Source organism: Cherax quadricarinatus, chromosome 3 (genome assembly GCF_038502225.1).
Source record: "Cherax quadricarinatus isolate ZL_2023a chromosome 3, ASM3850222v1, whole genome shotgun sequence".
Lineage (NCBI taxonomy): Eukaryota > Metazoa > Arthropoda > Malacostraca > Decapoda > Parastacidae > Cherax > Cherax quadricarinatus.
Window position 1 is genome coordinate 39,952,850 of NC_091294.1, and position 22,445 is coordinate 39,975,294.

General features: G+C 37.9%; 1 protein-coding gene across 2 annotated transcripts in view; it reads left to right on the forward strand.

The window, feature by feature from the left end:
• The window catches only part of LOC128684055 (legumain), a 38,565-nt gene extending 16,638 nt beyond the window's left edge, over nt 1-21,927 (forward strand). For both annotated transcript variants that reach the window (XM_070091364.1, XM_070091365.1), the window contains exons 6-10: nt 5,217-5,335; nt 12,819-13,043; nt 19,308-19,424; nt 20,044-20,214; nt 21,449-21,927. In XM_070091364.1, coding sequence (XP_069947465.1) covers nt 5,217-5,335; nt 12,819-13,043; nt 19,308-19,424; nt 20,044-20,214; nt 21,449-21,583 — 767 coding nt within the window. In that variant the 3' untranslated portion in view covers nt 21,584-21,927. The remainder of the gene's footprint in view (nt 1-5,216; nt 5,336-12,818; nt 13,044-19,307; nt 19,425-20,043; nt 20,215-21,448) is intronic.
• The last annotated feature ends 518 nt before the right edge of the window (nt 21,928-22,445 follow it).

Here is a 22,445-nt window from a genome sequence, read left to right on the forward strand (position 1 = left end):
ACACACAACACACCGTATATTACAGTGGTAATACACTCTCACACACAACACACCGTATATTACAGAGGTAATACACTCTCACACACAACACACCGTATATTACAGTGGTAATACACTCTCACACACAACACACCGTATATTACAGTGGTAATACACTCTCACACACAACACACCGTATATTACAGTGGTAATACACTCTCACACACAACACACAGTATATTACAGTGGTAATACACTCTCACACACAACACACCGTATATTACAGTGGTAATACACTCTCACACACAACACACCGTATATTACAGTGGTAATACACTCTCACACACAACACACCGTATATTACAGAGGTAATACACTCTCACACACAACACACCGTATATTACAGAGGTAATACACTCTCACACACAACACACCGTATATTACAGAGGTAATACACTCTCACACACAACACACCGTATATTACAGAGGTAATACACTCTCACACACAACACACCGTATTTTACAGAGGTAATACACTCTCACACACAACACACCGTATATTACAGTGGTAATACACTCTCACACACAACACACCGTATATTACAGTGGTAATACACTCTCACACACAACACACCGTATATTACAGTGGTAATACACTCTCACACACAACACACCGTATATTACAGTGGTAATACACTCTCATACACAACACACCGTATATTACAGTGGTAATACACTCTCACTCACAACACACCGTATATTACAGTGGTAATACACTCTCACACAGAACACACCGTATATTACAGTGGTAATACACTCTCACACACAACACACCGTATATTACAGTGGTAATACACTCTCACACACAACACACCGTATATTACAGTGGTAATACACTCTCACACACAACACACCGTATATTACAGTGGTAATACACTCTCACACACAACACACCGTATATTACAGTGGTAATACACTCTCACACACAACACACCGTATATTACAGTGGTAATACACTCTCACACACAACACACCGTATATTACAGTGGTAATACACTCTCACACACAACACACCGTATATTACAGTGGTAATACACTCTCACACACAACACACCGTATATTACAGTGGTAATACACTCTCACACACAACACACCGTATATTACAGTGGTAATACACTCTCACACACAACACACCGTATATTACAGAGGTAATACACTCTCACACACAACACACCGTATATTACAGAGGTAATACACTCTCACACACAACACACCGTATATTACAGTGGTAATACACTCTCACACACAACACACCGTATATTACAGTGGTAATACACTCTCACACACAACACTATACATTACAGTGGTATTGTTTTATTTGTTAAAGAACATCTCTAACAAGGTTAAGTGGAAAAATATTTGGAGTAGTCTTCCAAGGAGCTCCTCGCTGTTGTCAACTGTTGCTTTAATGGAAATTAAATTCTAACATTAGAGCCAGACGCGTTACTGGTTGTTTACATAAGAACATAAGAAAGGAGGATCACTGCAGCAGGCCTGTTGGCCCATACTAGGCAGGTCCTTTACAATCCATCCCACTAACAAAACTTTTGCCCAACACAATTTTCAATGCTACCCAAGAAATAAGCTCTGATAACTCTATCCACTCATTTGCAAATCCCACTCAAATCCAACCCCTCTCACTCATATATTTATCCAACCTAAATTTGAAACTACCCAAAGTCCTAGCCTCAATAACCCAACTAGGTAGACTGTTCCACTCATCAACTACCCTATTTCCAAACCAATACTTTCCTATGTCCTTTCTAAATCTTAACTTGTCTAATTTAAATCACTTACTGCGGGTTCTCTCTTGGAGAGACATCCTCAAGACCTTATTAATGTCCCCTTTATTACATAAGAACATAAGAACATAAGAAAGGAGGAACACTGCAACAGGCCTGTTGGCCCATACTAGGCCTTAATCAAGCTATGCTTATCGAGATGGCTTCTTATAATCTCAGCTATAATTGACTCTAGTAATTTGCCTACAATTGAGGTCAGGCTTATTGGGCGGTAATTTGACGGTAACGACTTGTCCCCTGTTTTAAAAATAGGAATTACGTTAGCCATCTTCCACATATCAGACACTACACCTGTTTGAAGAGATAAATTAAAAATATTAGTTAATGGTTCACAGACTTCCATTTTGCATTCCTTTAGAACCCTTGAAAAAACCTCATCAGAACCCGGTGACTTATTTTGCTTCAGTCGGTCTATCTGCTTCACAACCATCTCACTAGTGACTGTGATGTTACATAATTTATCTTCTTCTGATCCTCTATAAAAATTAATTACCGGAATATTATTAGTGTCTTCCTGTGTAAAAACCGAGAGAAAATAATTATTTAAAATCGAGTACATTTCATTCTCTTTGTCAGTAAGATGCCCATAGTTATTTTTAAGGGGACCTATCTTTTCTCTGACTTTTGTTCTATAGACCTGGAAAAAACTTTTTGGGTTAGTTTTAGAATCCCTAGCAACTTTAATTTCATAGTCCCTTTTAGCTTTTCTTATCCCCTTTTTAATGTCCCTCTTAATGTCAATATACTGATTCATAAGATGACCCTCGCCTCTTTTGATACGCCTATAAATTCCTTTCTTATGCCCTAGTAGATATTTCAGCCTATTATTCATCCATTTTGGGTCATTTCTATTTGAGATAATTTCTTTATAAGGGATAAATGTTCTTTGAGCAGCATGTATTGTGTTAAGAAAACTGTCATATTGATAGCTCTCTTCGTTACCCCAGTCGAAAATCTGGGACTGTTACTGAGTTATCCCTACTATCATACTTCCATTCAATTCTAAATGTAATTGATTTGTGGTCGCTAGCACCCAGTTCCTCTGAAACTTCTAAATTATTAACAAGGGATTCATTGTTTGCCAGAACTAAGTCAAGCAGGTTATTACCCCTTGTAAGTTCTGTCACAATCTGCTTCAAAAAACAATCCTGAACTACTTCTAAGAAGTCGTATGATTCTAAATTCCCAGTCAAGAAATTCCAATCAATATGACTAAAGTTAAAGTCTCCTAGAATTACTACATTATCGTGCCTTGTGGCCCTAACAATTTCCTCCCATAGTAGTCTCCCCTGGTCCCTATCTAAATTTGGGGGACGGTATATCACACCTAAAGTTAATTTTTCATGCCCCTCTGAAAATTCTATCCAAACAGACTCTGTATGTGTTACTTCAGACTTAATACCCGTTTTTATGCAACAGTTCAAGCGATCTCGGACATACAATGCCACCCCACCCCCCTTCCCGATGCTTCTATCTACTTGGAACAATTTGAAACCCTGAATGTGACATTCTGCAGGCATGTCCCGACTTTTTGAATTAAACCACGTCTCAGTAATGGCAAATACATCTATGTTACCTGCACTAGCAACTAGTCTCAACTCGTCCATCTTATTCCTAGCACTGCGACTATTTGTGTAATATATAGTTAAGGACCCTCCTTTCTCTTTACCATTCCTGCTCCTTTCTGTTATTCCACTAAACCTGTTACTGTCCTTGTCAATTAGTGCCACTGGCTTTCCAATATCCACCTCATTTTGCCTATTACTAGTTCTCCTAGTACTCTTATTACTACCCTGAGACTTCACAGTTTTCCCGCAAAAACCCATACCACTAACTATTCCTAGTTTAAAGACCTAACAGCTCCCTCCACTGCGTTGGCCAGTGCTCCCACCCCACACCTAGATAAGTGAACCCCATCCCTGACATACATGTCATTTCTGCCATAGAAGAGGTCCCAGTTGTCAATGAATGTTACTGCATTTTCCTTACAGTATTTGTCCAGCCAGCAATTGACACCAATTGCTCTGGACTACCATTTATTTCCAACTCCTCTCCTTGGCAAAATGCCACATATGACAGGTTTCCCACCCTTCCTCCTAATTATCTCTATTGCTGACCTATACCTGCTAATCAGGTCCTCACTCCTACGTCTGCCAACATCGTTGCCTTCAGCACTGAGACAGATAATAGGATTGCTCCCATTACCTCTCATGATGTCATCCAGACGGCTAACAATATCCTTCATCCCAGCCCCAGGAAAGCAAACTCTCTGCCTCCTACTCCTATCCTTCAAGCATAATGCCCTATCCATGTACCTAATCTGGCTATCCCCAACAACACCATCTTCCACTTGCAACTGAGAGAGTGTTGTTGTTGACAATCACTTGTTTGTAGATGAATGGTTCAGAGAACCGACATGTTGATAAATTAGACACATGTGCAACTCTCGGGTATCTTTATAGTGGAAACGTTTCGCCACACAGTGGCTTCATCAGTCCGCACGTACGGACTGATGAAGCCACTGTGTGGCGAAACGTTTCCACAATAAAGATACCCAAGAGTTGCACATGTGTCTAATTTATCCACAATCACTTGTGAAGATGAAAAACTCAACAAAATGCACTCTGATTTCAAAGTTGAAAAAGTTATTTATATTTTTTAACACATTGGCCGTCTACCATCGTAAAAGAAGAAACATTTTCTCCATCATTCAGTCACTGTTTTCTTATAAGCTTGCTGGCATCACAGCTCAGGTGATCCTCCGATTTGCAGCATCCTCTCCCCCATCTTTGAGTGTGTAGCCACTGTACTCTCCGCCTCCAGGACTCAAGTCCGGCTAACCGGTTTCCCTGAATCCCTTCATCAATGTTACTTTGTATAACATACATATAACATTAAAAAAGTTACCTTACTCTCACTACTACAGCACGTCAAGTCATAAAATCCACTTACCTCCACTCACTCCTATCTAACACGCTCATTCAAGCCTGTTGGCTTGGGTGATACGATGGATTAAGAAGCAAATAGTTAACAATTAGGGGGCCCCCATCCTCAGTAACAGGGGCCCTAAGTGACCGCTTATACTGTCAGTAAATACTACACTGAAAAATAGGTTCAGAATCTTAGGTAAAAGAACATAAATGCAACTAATGTGAATAATGTTGCACTTGTATCCTTTTACCTAACATATTCTCGGTAATTCTAACAAATTAATACATGTTCTGAATTCTAATCACCTTAATGAACATTTGTTCCATTGATATTATTAAAACTTCACTATCGTCGATAAATTATGCTTTGGAGATAAAACCCTAGATATTTCGAACACTTTTTTTCTCTCTCTCTGAATTACTGCATCTTCTGATTTGCTGATAGTGTATGCGGTGAGTGCTGCTGGACCCGACCAGAGCTCATACGCCTGCTACGAAGACAAAGAACGATCCACCTTCCTGGGTGACGTCTTCAGCGTAAAATGGATGGAAGACACCGAAGTGGTGAGTGGAATCCTTTTTATTACCAACTGGAGCTCACTGGGGCCTAACTTTTCAACAAGTCGGCCGTCTCCCACCGAAGCAGGGTGACCCAAAGAGAAAGAAAATCCCCAAAATGAAAATACTTTCATCATTCAACACTTTCACCTCACTCACAAAACACTCAAAAACCCCTCCTTTAGAGTGCAGGCATTGTACTTCCCATTTCCAGGACTCAAGTCCGGTTATATAAAATAACCGGTTTCCCTGAATCCCTTCACTAAATATTACCCTGCTCACACTCCAACAGATCGTCAGGTCCCAAATACCATTTGTCTCCATTCACTCCTATCTAACACGCTCACGCACGTTTGCTGGAAGTCCAAACCCCTCGCCTACAACACCTCCTTTACCCCCTCCCTCCAACTTTTTCGAGGACGACCCCTACCCCGCCTTCCTTCCCTTGCAGATTTATACGCTCTCCATGTCATTCTACTTTGATCCATTCTCTCTAAATGACCAAACCACCTCAACAACCCCTCTTCAGCCCTTTGACTAATACTTTTATTAACTCCACACCTTCTCCTAATTCCCACACTCCGAATTTTCTGCATAATGTTCACCCTACACATTGCCCTTAGACAGGACATCTCCACTGCCTCCAACCGTCTCCTCGCTGCAGCATTTACAACCTTCAAGCTTCACACCCATATAAGAGTGTTGGTACTACTACACTTTCACACATTCCCTTCTTTGCCTCCATAGATAACATTTTTTGCCTCCACATATACCTCAATGCACCACTCACCTTTTTTCCTTCATCAATTCTATGATTAACCTCAACCTTCATAAATCCATCCGATGACACGTCAACTCCCAAATATCTGAAAACATTCACTTCTTCCATACTCCTCCTCCCCAATTTGATATCCAATTTTTTTTATCTAAATCATTTGATACCCTCACCACCTTACTCTTTTGTATGTTCACTTTCAACTTTCTACCTTTACAAACATTCCCAAATTCGTCCACTAACCTTTGCAATTTTTCTTGAGAATCTCCCATAAGCACAGTATCATCAGCAAAAAATAACTGTGTCACTTCCCATTTTGTATTTGATTCCCCATAATTTAATCCCACCCCTCTCCCGAACACTCTAGCATTTACTTCTTTTACAATCCCATCTATAAATATATTAAACAACCATGGTGACATTACACATCCTTGTCTAAGACCTACTTTTACCGGGAAGTATTCTCCCTCTCTTCTACACACCCTAACCTGAGCCTCACTATCCTCATAAAAACTCTTTACAGCATTTAATAACTTACCACCTATTCCATAAACTAGCAACATCTGCCACACCGCTACCCTATCCACTCTATCATATGCCTTTTCTAAATCCATAAATGCAATAAAAACTTCCCTACCTTTATCTAAATACTGTTCACACATATGCTTCAATGTAAACACTTGATCTACACATCCCCTACCCACTCTATATATATATTTATATATATATATATATATATATATATATATATATATATATATATATATATATATATATATATATATATATATATATATTCATATATATATATATATATATATATATATATATATATATATATATATATTTAATATATATTTATATATATATATAATATATATATATAATATATATATTTAATATATATTTATATATATATATATATAATATATATATATAATATATATATTTAATATATATTTATATATATATATAATATTTTTTTTTTATTATCACACTGGCCGATTCCCACCAAGGCAGGGTGGCCCGAAAAAGAAAAACTTTCACCATCATTCACTCCATCACTGTCTTGCCAGAAGGGTGCTTTACACTACAGTTTTTAAACTGCAACATTAACACCCCTCCTTTAGAGTGCAGGCACTGTACTTCCCATCTCCAGGACTCAAGTCCGGCCTGCCGGTTTCCCTGAACCCCTTCATAAATGTTACTTTGCTCACACTCCAACAGCACGTCATGTATTAAAAACCATTTGTCTCCATTCACTCCTATCAAACACGCTCACGCATGCCTGCTGGAAGTCCAAGCCCCTCGCACACAAAACCTCCTTTACCCCCTCCCTCCAACCTTTCCTAGGCCGACCCCTACCCCGCCTTCCTTCCACTACAGACTGATACACTCTTGAAGTCATTCTGTTTCGCTCCATTCTCTCTACATGTCCGAACCACCTCAACAACCCTTCCTCAGCCCTCTGGACAACAGTTTTGGTAATCCCGCACCTCCTCCTAACTTCCAAACTACGAATTCTCTGCATTATATTCACACCACACATTGCCCTCAGACATGACATCTCCACTGCCTCCAGCCTTCTCCTCGCTGCAACATTCATCACCCATGCTTCACACCCATATAAGAGCGTTGGTAAAACTATACTCTCATACATTCCCCTCTTTTCCTCCAAGGACAAAGTTCTTTGTCTCCACAGACTCCTAAGTGCACCACTCACCCTTTTCCCCTCATCAATTCTATGATTTACCTCATCTTTCATAGACCCATCCGCTGACACGTCCACTCCCAAATATCTGAATACATTCACCTCCTCCATACTCTCTCCCTCCAATCTGATATCCAATCTTTCATCACCTAATCTTTTTGTTATCCTCGTAACCTTACTCTTTCCTGTATTCACTTTTAATTTTCTTCTTATGCATACCCTACAAAATTCATCCACCAATCTCTGCAATTTCTCTTCAGAATCTCCCAAGAGCACAGTGTCATCAGCAAAGAGCAACTGTGACAACTCCCACTTTATGTGTGATTCTTTATCTTTTAACTCCACGCCTCTTGCCAATACCCTCGCATTTACTTCTCTTACAACCCCATCTATAAATATATTAAATAACCACGGTGACATCACACATCCTTGTCTGAGGCCTACTTTTACTGGGAAATAATTTCCCTCTTTCCTACATACTCTAACTTGAGCCTCACTATCCTCGTAAAAACTCTTCACTGCTTTCAGTTACCTACCTCCTACACCATACACCTGCAACATCTGCCACATTGCCCCCCTTTCCACCCTGTCATACGCCTTTTCCAAATCCATAAATGCCACAAAGACCTATTTAGCCTTATTTAAATACTGTTCACTTATGTGTTTCACTGTAAACACCTGGTCCACACACCCCCTACCTTTCCTAAAGCCTCCTTGTTCATCTGCTATCCTATTCTCCGTCTTACTCTTAATTCTTTCAATAATAACTCTACCATACACTTTACCAGGTATACTCAACAGACTTATTCCCCTATAATTTTTGCACTCTCTTTTGTCCCCTTTGCCTTTATACAAAGGAACTATGCATGCTCTCTGCCAATCCCTAGGTACCTTACTTTCTTCCATACATTTATTAAATAATTGCACCAACCACTCCAAAACTACATCCCCACCTGCTTTTAACATTTCTATCTTTATCCCATCAATACCGGCTGCCTTACCCCCTTTCATTTTATCTACTGCCTCACGAACTTCCCCCACGCTCACAACTGGCTCTTCCTCACACCTACAAGATGTTATTCCTCCTTGCCCTATACACGAAATCACAGCTTCCCTATCTTCATCAACGTTTAACAATTCCTCGAAATATTCCCTCCATCTTCCCAATACCTCTAACTCTCCATTTAATAACTCTCCTCTCCTATTTTTAACTGACAAATCCATTTTTTCTCTAGGCTTCCTTAACTTGTTAATCTCACTCCAAAACTTTTTCTTATTTTCAACAAAATTTGTTGATAACATCTCACCCACTCTCTCATTTGCTCTCTTTTTACATTGCTTCACCACTCTCTTAACCTCTCTCTTTTTCTCCATATACTCTTCCCTCCTTGCATCACTTCTACTTTGTAAAAACTTCTCATATGCTAATTTTTTCTTCCTTACTACTCTCTTTACATCATCATTCCACCAATCGCTCCTCTTCCCTCCTGCACCCACCTTCCTGTAACCACAAACTTCTGCTGAACACTCCAACACTACATTTTTAAACCTACCCCATACCTCTTCGATCCCATTGCCTATGCTCTCATTAGCCCATCTATCCTCCAATAGCTGTTTATATCTTACCCTAACTGCCTCCTCTTTTAGTTTATAAACCTTCACCTCTCTCTTCCCTGATGCTTCTATTTTCCTTGTATCCCATCTACCTTTTACTCTCAGTGTAGCTTCAACTAGAAAGTGATGTGATATATCTGTGGACCCTCTATAAACATGTACATCCTGAAGTCTACTCAACAGTCTTTTGTCTATCAATACATAATCCAACAAACTACTGTCATTTCGCCCTACATCATATCTTGTATACTTATTTATCCTCTTTTTCTTAAAATATGTATTACCTATAACTAAACCCCTTTCTATCAAAGTTCAATCAAAGGGCTCCCATTTTCATTTACACCTGGCCCCCCAAACTTACCTACCACACCCTCTCTAAAAGTTTCTCCTACTTTAGCATTCAGGTCCCCTACCACAATTACTCTCTCACTTGGTTCAAAGGCTCCTATACATTCACTTAACATCTCCCAAAATCTCTCTCTCTCCTCTACATTCCTCTCTTCTCCAGGCGCATACACGCTTATTATGACCCACTTTTCGCATCCAACCTTTACTTTAATCCACATAATTCTTGAATTTACACATTCATATTCTCTTTTCTCCTTCCATAACTGATCCTTCAACATTACTGCTACCCCTTCCTTTGCTCTAACTCTCTCAGATACTCCAGATTTAATCCCATTTATTTCCCCCCACCGAAACTCCCCTAACCCCTTCAGCTTTGTTTCGCTTAGGGCCAGGACATCCAACTTCTTTTCATTCACAACATATATATATATATATATATATATATATATATATATATATATATATATATATATATATATATATATATATATATATATATATGCAAAAATTTTTAATTTTCCACCAAAAGTATCTTAGAAAACTTACCTAACCTTATTATAACAAGAGCAATTTATTTTAGCCTAACCCAACTAAATATATTTTAAATACGTTTACAGTAATTTAATACTAATCAAACACAATGAAACATATTTTTTTCTTAATGTTTAGAATGATTTTTGCAAAATTATTACATACACAAATTTTCACTTGTCCTATATGGCAAGATGAGCCTTGCTATTTAAGCCAAGATCGCAAGTTCTGCCTATTCTGCACGATATATATATATATATATATATATATATATATATATATATATATATATATATATATATAAATATAGGGAGGTACCACCTCTAGAACTGTCCTAGGGACCCTCATCCTCAGAGAAAAGTATAAACTTGCTTCAGGGAAAACTCAAGGTTCTCCCTGAAGCTGTTTGAGAATTTTCTCCTACCACCCCCTATATTTCAAGTATGTTTTATTTAAAGACAAAATACATTGGCCAAACATTCACAAAAATACAACAGAAAGTAAAACAACATAGGTAACTCAGAACTACATCTCGAATACTTCGTCCAGCTTCCCTGCGGTGGGCCGCGTGCCCAGAATGCTGCAGCCATTTCCTCTCTGGATCGCAACACTGAGTCTTTGAAAGAGGAAGCTGGTCGCCCTGTGGTCCTTGGTTTCTTTGATGAGCCCATGCACTCAGCCCTCTCGCGTGCCCTAAGTACACTATGGAGGAGGAGCTTGGACATGGGTGAAATTCCACAGTCACTTAAAACAACGGATATAGCCTCACTCCATAAAGGTGGTAGCAAAGCATTAGCTAAGAACTATAGACCAATAGCTCTGACGCCCCACATCATAAAAATCTTTGAAAGAGTGCTAAGAAGCAGGATTGCAAATCACCTGGATTCCCAAAATCTGCACAATCCAGGGCAACATGGGTTCAGGGCAGGTCGCTCCTGCCTCTCACAACTACTGGATCACTATGACATGGCCTTGGATGCACTGGAAGAAAATCAGAATGCAGATGTAATATACACAGACTTGGCAAAAGCATTTGACAAATGCGATCATGGCGTAATAGCCCATAAAATACGTGCTAAAGAAATAACCGGGAAAGTGGGGAGATGGATCTTCAACTTCCTAACAAATCGAACACAAAGAGTAGTGGTCAACAGAGTTAAATCGGAGGCTGCCATAGTGAAGAGCTCTGTTCCACAAGGCACAGAACTCGCCCCTATCTTATTCCTCATCCTCATATCAGACATAGACAGAGATATACATCACAGCACCGTATCATCCTTTGCGGATGATACTAGGATCTGCATGAGGCTGTCATCTGTTGAGGACGCGGTTAACCTCCAAGAAGATATTTACAAAGTTTTCCAGTGGGCAACGGTAAACAATATGATGTTCAATAAGGATAAATTCCAACTACTCCGTTATGGAAAACTGGAGGATATAATAACTAGAACAGAGTATACTACAGACTCTGGCCATACAATAGAGCGGAAAAATAATGTAAGGTACCTGGGAGTAGTAATGCATGAGGATCTCACTTTCAAGGATCACAACAGTGCACGATCGCACGTGCAAAGAAAATGATAGGATGGATAATGAGAACGTTCCAAACGAGATATGCCAAGCCAATGATGATCTTTTTCAAATCACTTGTTCTCTCTAGGCTGGAATACTGCTGTACATTAACATCTCCATTCAAAGCAGGTGAAATCGCAGATCTAGAGAGTGTACAGAGATCCTTTACTGCACGTATGAGTTCTGTCAAGCACCTTAACTACTGAGAACGCTTGGAAGCACTTGACTTGTACTCGTTGGAACGCAGGAGGGAGAGATATATCATAATCTACACTTGGAAAATCCTGGAAGGAATGGTCCCAAATCTGCACACAGAAATCACTCCCTACGAAAGTAAAAGACTGGGCAGGCGATGCAAAATGCCCCCAATTAAAAGTAGGGTACACTAAGGGAAAACACCATAAGTGTCCGGGGCCCAAGACTGTTAAACAGCCTCCCATCAAGCATTAGGGAAATTGCCAATAAATCCCTGGCTGCCTTCAAGAGAGAGCTGGACAGATACCTAAAGTCAGTGCCGGATCAGCCGGGCTGTGGCTCGTACGTTGGACTGCGTGAGGCCAGCAGTAACAGCCTAGTTGATCAGGCCCTGATCCATCGGGATATATATATATATATATATATATATATATATATATATATATATATATATATATATATATATATATATATATATATATATATATATATATATATGTATGTATATATATATTTATATATATATATATATATATATATATATATATATATATATATATATATATATATATATATATATATGTATATGTATATGTATCAAAATACTACTGAGAGATAATATGATATTGTCATTTGTATTGTAAATGTTAACACATAGCAAAAGAATCCAAGAGGCTATCTTACGGTAAAGACTAAAGAATTCAATATCATTGATTTTTACTAAGACGCACCTTCATTTTCAGGAGAACCTGAAGGAGAAGACGCTAGATGAGCAATACAAGCGTGTGCGTCACGACGTGGTGACTTCTACCGTCATGAACTGGGGAAAGATTCAGTTGTCGTCGGAAAAACTAGCCAGCTTCCTGGGTGATGTGGATCCAAGGAGCAGCTACATGAAGAACTACGCTGCCAACATTAACAACTACCTGTCTTACTCACCGATATCAACATTGGCAGATCCTTGTCTGGTAAGTGATTTGAGCTCATGAAAGGAGGAGAAAAGGATGTTGGAGAGAAGGACTGTTGTTCTGCAGGTATGCCGTCTTTGTGGACTCAATATTCAAGCTGTTTTAGTTATGCATGGTCTTTTGCTGTTCAAAGGAGTTTTTGAGTTCATTACAGATCCTGTGCCTGCAACCATGTACACTGGAACACTTGCTAGTCACAATAAAAACCACTAACACGCCACTATCATCACCACAGCGCAGCTCATTCTCTCAAGGGCTTTATAGTGGTAAAACAATATAAATTTCTCAGATATGTGATCAGACACAAAGAAAATGTTCACGCTTTCTGGCGGTTTGTTTATAAGTTATGAAGAGAACATAACTCCGGTGAGTAGTTACAATCATTTAGTTGTCTGGGATGACTAAATTGTTCGAAAGGCAAGTGGCTGTTAAACTACATATTTAAAATTAGTTTTTCTCGCACTGATATTCCAGCACCGGCGTAGTTCACACCTATCTTAACAATAATAATAATAATAATAATAATAATAAAAATATATATATATAGTATATATATATATATATATATATATATATATATATATATATATATATATATATATATATATATATATATATATATATATATATATATATATATATATACATATGTATATATATATATATATATATATATATATATATATATATATATATATATATATATATATATATATATATATATATATATATATATGTCGTGCCGAATATGTATATGTAAAACTGGTCAATTAGCAAGAACTCATTTAAAATTAAGTCCTTCCTAAAATTTTCTCGTATACGTTTAAAGATATATTTTTTCCATTAATGTTAATGTAAAAAAATTTAATTTTGCACCAAAAGAATCTTAGAAAACTTACCTAACCTTATTACAACAAGAACAATTTATTTTAGCCTAACCCAACTATATATATTTTAGATTTGTTTACAATAATTTAATTCTAGACAAACACAGTGAAATATATTTTTTTCGTTACGTTCAGAATGATTTTGGCGAAATTATTGCATACACAAATTTTCACTTGTCCTATATGGCAAGATGAGCGTTGCTATTTAAGCCAAGATGGCAAGTTCTGCTTATTCGGCACGACATATATATATATATATATATATATATATATATATATATATATATATATATATATATATATATATATATATATATATATATATATATATATATATATATATATACATATATATATATATATATATATATATATATATATATATATATATATATATATATATATATATATATACATATATATATATATATATATATATATATATATATATATATATATATATATATATATATATATATATATATATATATGCCGGTTTCCCCGAATCTCTTCATAAATGCTCACACTCCAACATCACGTCAAGTGTCAAAAACCATTTGTCTCCATTCACTCAAATACACTCACGCATGCTTCCTGGAAGTCCAAACCCTTCGCACACAAAACCTCCTTTACCCCCTCCCTCGAACCCTTCCTAGGCCGACCTCTACCCCGCCTACCCTCCACTACAGATTTATACACTCTCGAAGTCATTTTGTTTCGTTCCATTCTCTCTACATGTCCGAACCACCTTAACCCCTCCTCAGCCCTCTGGATAATAGTTTTGGTAATCCCACACCTTCTCCTAATTTCCAAACTACGAATTCCCTGCATTATATTCACACCACATATTGCCCTCAGACATGACATCTTCACTGCTTACAGCCTCCTCCTCGTTGCAACATTCATCACACATGCTTCACACCCATACAAGAGTGTTGGTACAACTATACTCTCATACATTCCCCTGTTTGCTTTCATAGACAAAGTTCTTTGTCTCCACAGACTCCTAAGTGCACCACTCACCCTTTTCCCCTCATCAGTTCTATGATTCACCTCATCCTTCATAAACCCATCTGTTGACACGTCCACTCCTAAATATCTGAATACATTCACCTCCTCCATACTCTCTCCCTCCAATCTGATATTCAATCTTTCGTCACCTAATCTTTTTGTTATCCTCATAACCTTACTCTTTCCTATATTCACTTTTAATTTTCATTTACATCCCCTACCAAATTCATCCATCAACCTCTGTAGCTTCTATTCAGAATCTCCCAAAAGCACAGTGTCATCAGCAAAGAGCAACTGTGACAACTCCCACTTTGTGTTTGATTCTTTATCTTTTAACTCCACACCTCTTACCAACACCCGAGCATTCACTTCTCTTACAACCCCATCTATAAATATATTGAGCAACCACGCTGACATTACACATCCTCGTCTAAGGAAATAATCTCCCTCTCTCCTACATACCCTAACCTGAGCCTCACTATCCTCATAAAAACTCTTTATTGCTTTCAGTAACTTACCTCCTACACCATACACCTGCAACTTCTGCCACATTGCCCCCCTATCCACCCTGTCATACGCCTTTTCCAAATCCATAAATGCCAGAAAAAACCTCTTTACCCTTATCTAAATACTGTTCACCTATATGTTTTACTGTAAACACTTGGTCTACACACCCCCTACCTTTCCTAAAGCCTCCTTGTTCATCTGCTATCCTACTCTCCGTCTTACTCTTAATTCTTTCAATAATAACTCTACCATACACTTTGCCAGGTATACTCAACAGACTTATCCCCCTATAATTTTTGCACTCTATTTTATCCCCTTTGCCTTTATACAAAGGAACTATGCATGCTCTCTGCCAATCCCTAGGTACCTTATCCTCTTCCATACACTTATTAAATAATAGCACCAACCACTCCAAAACTATATCCTCTCCTGCCTTTAACATTTCTATCATTATCCCATCAATCCCAGCTGCCTTACCCCCTTTCATTTTACCTACTGCCTCACGAACTTCCCCCACACTCACAACTGGCTCTTCCTCACTCCTACAAGATGTTATTTTTCCTTGCCCTATACAAGAAATCACAGCTTCCCTATCTTCATCAACATTTAACAATTCCTCAAAATATTCCCTCCATCTTCCCGATACCTCTAACTCTCCATTTAATAGCTCTCCTCTCCTATTTTTAACTGTCAAATCCATTTGTTCCCTAGGCTTCCTCAACTTACTAATCTGACTCCAAAACTTTTTCTTATTTTCAACAAAATTTGTTGATAACATCTCACCCACTCTCTCATTTGCTCCTTTTTACATTACTTCACCACTCTCTTAATCTCTCTTTTTCTCTCCATATACTCTTCCCTCCTTGCATCACTTCTACTTTGTAAAAACCTCTCATATGCTAACTTTTTCTCCATTACTACTCTCTTTACATCATCATTCCACCAATCGCTCTTCTTCCTTCTCGCACCCACTTTCCTGTAACCACAAACTTCTGCTGAACACTCTAACACTACATTTTTAAACTTACCCCATACATCTTCGACCCCATTGCCTATACTCTCACTAGCCCATCTATCCTCCAATAGTTGTTTATATCTTACCCTAACTGCCTCCTCTTTTAGTTCGTACACCTTCATCTCTCTCTTACTTGCTGCTTCTATTTTCCTTATATCCCATCTACCTTTTACTCTCGCTGTAGCTACAACTAGAAAGTGATCTGATATATCTGTGGCCCCTCTATAAACATGTACATCATGAAGTCTACTCAACAGTCTTTTATCTACCAATACATAATCCAACAAACTGCTGTCATTACGCCCTACATTATACCTTGTATACTTATTTATCCTCTTTTTCTTAAAATACGTGTTACCTATAACTAAACCCCTTTCTATACAAAGTTTAATCAAAGGGCTCTCGTTATCATTTACACTTGGCACCTCAAACTTACCTACCACACCCTCTCTAAATGTTTCCCCCACTTTAGCATTTAGGTCCTCTACCACAATTACTCTCTCACTTGGTTCAAAGGTTCCTGTACATTCGCTTAACATCTCCCAAAATCTCTCTTTCTCTACACTCCTCTCCTCTCCAGGTGCAAACACGCTTATTATGACCCTTTTTCACATCCGACCCTTATTTTAATCCACATAATCCTTGAATTTACACATTTATATTCCCTCTTCTCCTTCCATAACTGGTCCTTCAACATTATTGCTACCCCTTCCTTAGCTCTAACTCTCTCAGATACTCCTCACTTAATCCCATTTACTTCTCCCCACTGAAATTCGCCTACCCCGTTCAGCTTTGTTTCGCTTAGGGCCAGGGCATCCAACTTCTTTTCATTCATAACGTCAGCAATCATCTCTTTCTTATCATCCGCACTACATCCACGCACATTCAAGCATTTCAGTTTTGTAAAGTTTTTCTTCTTCTGATTTTTAGTAAATGTGTACAGGAGAAGGGGTTACTAGCCCATTGCTCCCGGCATTTTAGTTGCCTCATACGACACGCATGGCTTACGGAGGAAAGATTCTTTTCCACTTCACCATGGACAATAGAGAAGAAAAAACAAAAACAAGAGCTATTAAGAAAAAGAAGAAAAACCCTAGATATGTGTATGTATATATATATATATATATATATATATATATATATGCACGTGCATGCCTATGTATTGTTACCTAAGTGTAAGCAGAAGTAGCAAGATATACTTGTTATCCAGCGTGTTTATGAGACAGAAAAAAAAAGACACCAGCAATCCATCCATCACGTAAAACAGTTACAGGTTTCTGTTTCACAGTCACCTGGCAGGACGGTAGTACTTCCCTGGGTGGTTTTTGTCTACCAACCTACCACCTATATATATATATATATATATATATATATATATATATATATATATATATATATATATATATATATATATATATATATATATATATATATATATATGCAATAAGATCACAGTAAACAGGTGATTTCAGAATATGCAAAACAACCACTCTGAAAGAATAGAGAAATTCCAAGCGCTTTCGTAACTACTCACATTGTCAAGGAACTATGAAAGTAAAGCATCCAAGGAAGGTATATAAGGGGTCTGGCCAACACCTCACTATCAAATCCCACAACGGTTAAACACCTGATGCACGCCGGCCCAACTGGACAGGTCCTTTGCACAATCACCAACAAACTATTCTACCCAAGAAAAATGTTTTAAATTATTATTTGTCCAGTGTATTATTAAATTCTTCCCAAATTCTATTAATTATAAATGGATCTAATTTATATAAACCAAAGGAAATATTCATATTATTGTCAAAACTGCTTTTTATGAAACAAGATTCAATTATATTCCTGTCGACCATGGACTTGCTTGATACTACTTTCTCAAGTTTTTGAAAATCAATTGGATGGTTAAAATCTCTTACATGAATAAATAGAGCATTGGAATCTTGTCCAGTTCTAATGCTATATTTATGTTGTTTTAATCTTAGCTCGAGATTTTTACCAGTTTGACCGTAATAAACTTCATCGCAAATTTTACAAGGAATCTTATAGACACATCCATCAGCATTTTGGGGGGAATTCTTTATCAAAAGTTTTTTTTACTGTATCAAGATTTTTGAATACAACTGTAATATTAAAAGTCTTAAGAAGAGAAGGCATATCAACCAAGTTTTCATGGTAAGGGAGAACCAACATATTTTTAGTTGAATGAGGCAGGTTGTCCGTTTATGGATTGTAAAAAGTATTTCTAGCAACTTTAAAAGATTTATCAATTACATTTCTTGGGTATTTTAAATCCTTACCTATTTCATAAATTTTGAATATTTCCTCATCTAGAAAAGGCAATGAATTATTTTCTTCAAACTCAACAGTAAAGTTTATAGAATGGGCTAAGCTATTTAATTTTCCAAGGAAATGGTGTATAACTACATTTTTGGGCATAAGACACAAAATATCATCAACATATCTGAACCATTTAGCTCTATTAGGGCGGATTGTGTTAAGCAACCTTGTTTCAAAAAATTCCATGTATAGGTTACTAAGAACAGGTGAAAGAGGATTTCCCATTGCCATACCAAACTTCTGAGTGTAAAACTTATCATTAAATACAAATTTTGCATCAACAATGCAAAGTTTAATAAGTTTAATGATAGTAGGAACTGGCAATGGTAAATCATAGTTAACGAGTTCTTCAAATAAGAAACTTAATAAATCATCAACAGGAACTTTCGTAAACAAGGAAGTAACATCAAAACTAACCATGTTAAAATCATTTATGTCAGTCAAGGAGCTTAATTTATCAACTAGTCTATGTTGTTTTTAACATTAAAGTTATATATATATTGCTAGAGCTCCTCCATGGTGAGTGACGACGTGCCTGTAGCTATCATCAAGTCTCGCTTGAAGTCAGCCAACAATACTGTTGAAGGGAAACACTGGCAGGAAGCTCTCCAGTCTCTTCTGCAGGTAAGAGCTCTGATAATGGCGAGTGAACTTGTGTTGAAGAAACTTGTGGTAGAGTCATTGGCTAATTAAATTTCGTTTTCATGGGTGTGAATGCATGTATGTAGGTATGCAAACAATCGCAGACAGGCGATCTTAACAGTGCAAGACAAGCCACAAGGGGAGGGGGGTTGAATGGAAATCTTTTGCTCAAGTACTTTCACACTTGTCAGTGCGTCATCAGGAGCTGTGCAATGTTGCAAGGCAGCAACTGTAGGATTGAGGGGAAGTTTTTTCTCATAGTGCTGCGCGGGTTGGCACCAGCTGCAGTCTCACTCTGAGACTGCAGCTGGTGTCAACCCGCGTTGTGCTACTCTAAAAAAAAACTTCCGCTAAATCGTTCAGTTACTGTCTTGCAACATTGCACAGCTCCTGATGACACACTGAGAAGTGTGAAAGTACTTGATCTAAGGATTTCCACCCTCCCCCTTCCCCTTCCCCGTTGTTTGTTTTGCATTATATAGGTATGTATTTGTGGGCAGTTTTGAGAGACAAAGAGAGAGAGAGAGAGAGAGAGAGAGAGAGAGAGAGAGAGAGAGAGAGAGAGAGACGTTACTGATTCAGCATCTCGTCATGTCTCCAGAAGAGGATTCAGGCGAGTTTGTTGATGGTCCGCCTAGTGTGGGAGCTGACTAAAGATAGCATGATGGCGGCGAAGATAGCAACAACAGAACACATCCACGGTATCACCCGCTGGGGATGTTACGACGACTGTGTCAAAGCTTTCCACACCCATTGCTATGATCTAGCCCAGGTTAGTCTCCCACCTCTGTACTATGGCTCTGACAAGTATGAGAATAGCTTCTGGAGCTGTGAGGGAGACAGTAGTCACAGTTGGTGCTAGCAGCACAGGTAAGTCTTCCTATTGTAATAAAGTTGGTAGAATTACCGACAATATGTAAAGTAAAAGGACACAAGTGCAACTAATGTGACATTTATTGTGGCAACGTTTCGCTCTCCAGGAGCTTTATCAAGCCATTACAAACAATACATGGACACAGAGGGTATATAAAGGCTCAGAGTGAGGTGAATACTAGTGAGGTACCATTTCGATGTTCACTAGTGGTAGTAGTAGTAGTAGTAGTAGTGGTAGTGGTAGTGACAAAAGTAATACAATATGGTAGAGCAATTAATTCGTACATGAGTAAAAGGATATAAAAGCTATTACTTGGGTAACATAAAAATAGGTTGGACAAATATAAACTGGAATGAGGCAGCTTGTTTCAGTGTTCACTCTCTGTGCTTTGTGTAGTAGTCTCTCCTGTTATACTACACAAAGCACAGAGAGTGAACACTGAAACAAGCTGCCTCATTCCAGTTTATATTTGTCCAACCTACTTTTATGTTACCCAAGTAATAGCTTTTATATCCTTTTACTCATGTACGAATTAATTGCTCTACCATATTGTATTACTTTTGTCACTACCACTACTACTACTACTACTACTACTACCAAGAGTGAACATCGAAATGGTACCTCACTAGTATTCACCTCACTCTGAGCCTTTATATACCCTCTGTGTCCATGTATTGTTTGTAATGGCTTGATAAAGCTCCTGGAGAGCGAAACGTTGCCACAATAAATGTCACATTAGTTGCACTTGTGTCCTTTTACTTTACAAGTCTTCCTATTGTAAACATCGTAACTCACTGCTGTAGTGATGGACCTGCTACATACCAGGACCACGTTTGTGCTGAGGCTGCTGACTCCCATCATCAACCTGTGCGAGCATGGCTTCACTTACCAGCAGCTTTTCGAGTGGTCTACTGTTTATATATATATATATATATATATACTACATATATCCCTTTCGGATACCCTGAAGTGTAACATCGTCAAGGAATGAAGATCCTAGGTAGGGACGGGGTTTTTAACATCGTTTGTAACAGATAAAATGAACTAATGTTTATAAATAATTTCCCCCAAAAATGAGATGTATGAGACAGACTTGTGGACCAGTTTAACATAGAATGCGTCATACTTGCAGAACACGTTTGTGCTGAGGCTGCTGACTCCCATCATCAACCTGTGCGAGCATGGCTTCACTTACCAGCAGTTCGTGGACGCCGTCAAATCCGTGTGTACTCCCAGTAGAACCAATGACTTTACTAGTGTCATTTAGCTCCGATAGGTTAGGTAAGGTTCGTCAGGAAACAGGAAAAGTGTTTCCTAACTTGGGTCTTAGATGATGACCCGCTGTTGGAGCTTTTAGTCATCTGACCGAGGGGCTTCCGCTGGCTTACCGGTCCACTCCTTTAAAAATTATAGTCAGTTATAACTATTAAGTTAGGTTTTAACTTTTTAGCTCAGCAAGGAAGCAGCACCTCCCTCCCTCCCTAACAAGAGAGACCAACACCAGTCTGTTTTTCTTCAAAAATGGTTAATAAAAAAGAAAATTTAAAGTAGGCTTTGTACCGATACGCTGAGCGCCCCGCCAGTGTTTTCAATAAATTTACCCAAATTAAAGTGCATTATTATCTACCTTTCGTACTGATGTGAAATATATGTTGTGTAAACCTTGACTGAAACCTGAAATTCAATAATCACATCCAATACATATCTAAGAAAATTACCAAAACTGTGAACTTTCTGTCAGAAATACGCTATGTACCTCACACAATATTACTCACTTTGTTCTATACTCTAATCTATGGTAAGGTATCTGTGCTCGGGGATCTATACCAGCGCATCACCGAAAATATATTCTTACCCAACAGAAATTATCCAGGAGAATAATCACTCAATCAGGTTTAAGACAACACCCACACCTACTATTCAAAGGTCTTAACTTGCCCACTACTGGGTCACCCTGCCTAGGTGGGAGACGGTCGACTTGTTTATATATATATATATATATATATATATATATATATATATATATATATATATATATATATATATATATATATATATATATATATATATGCAATAAGATCACAGTAAACAGGTGATTTCAGAATATGCAAAACAACCACTCTGAAAGA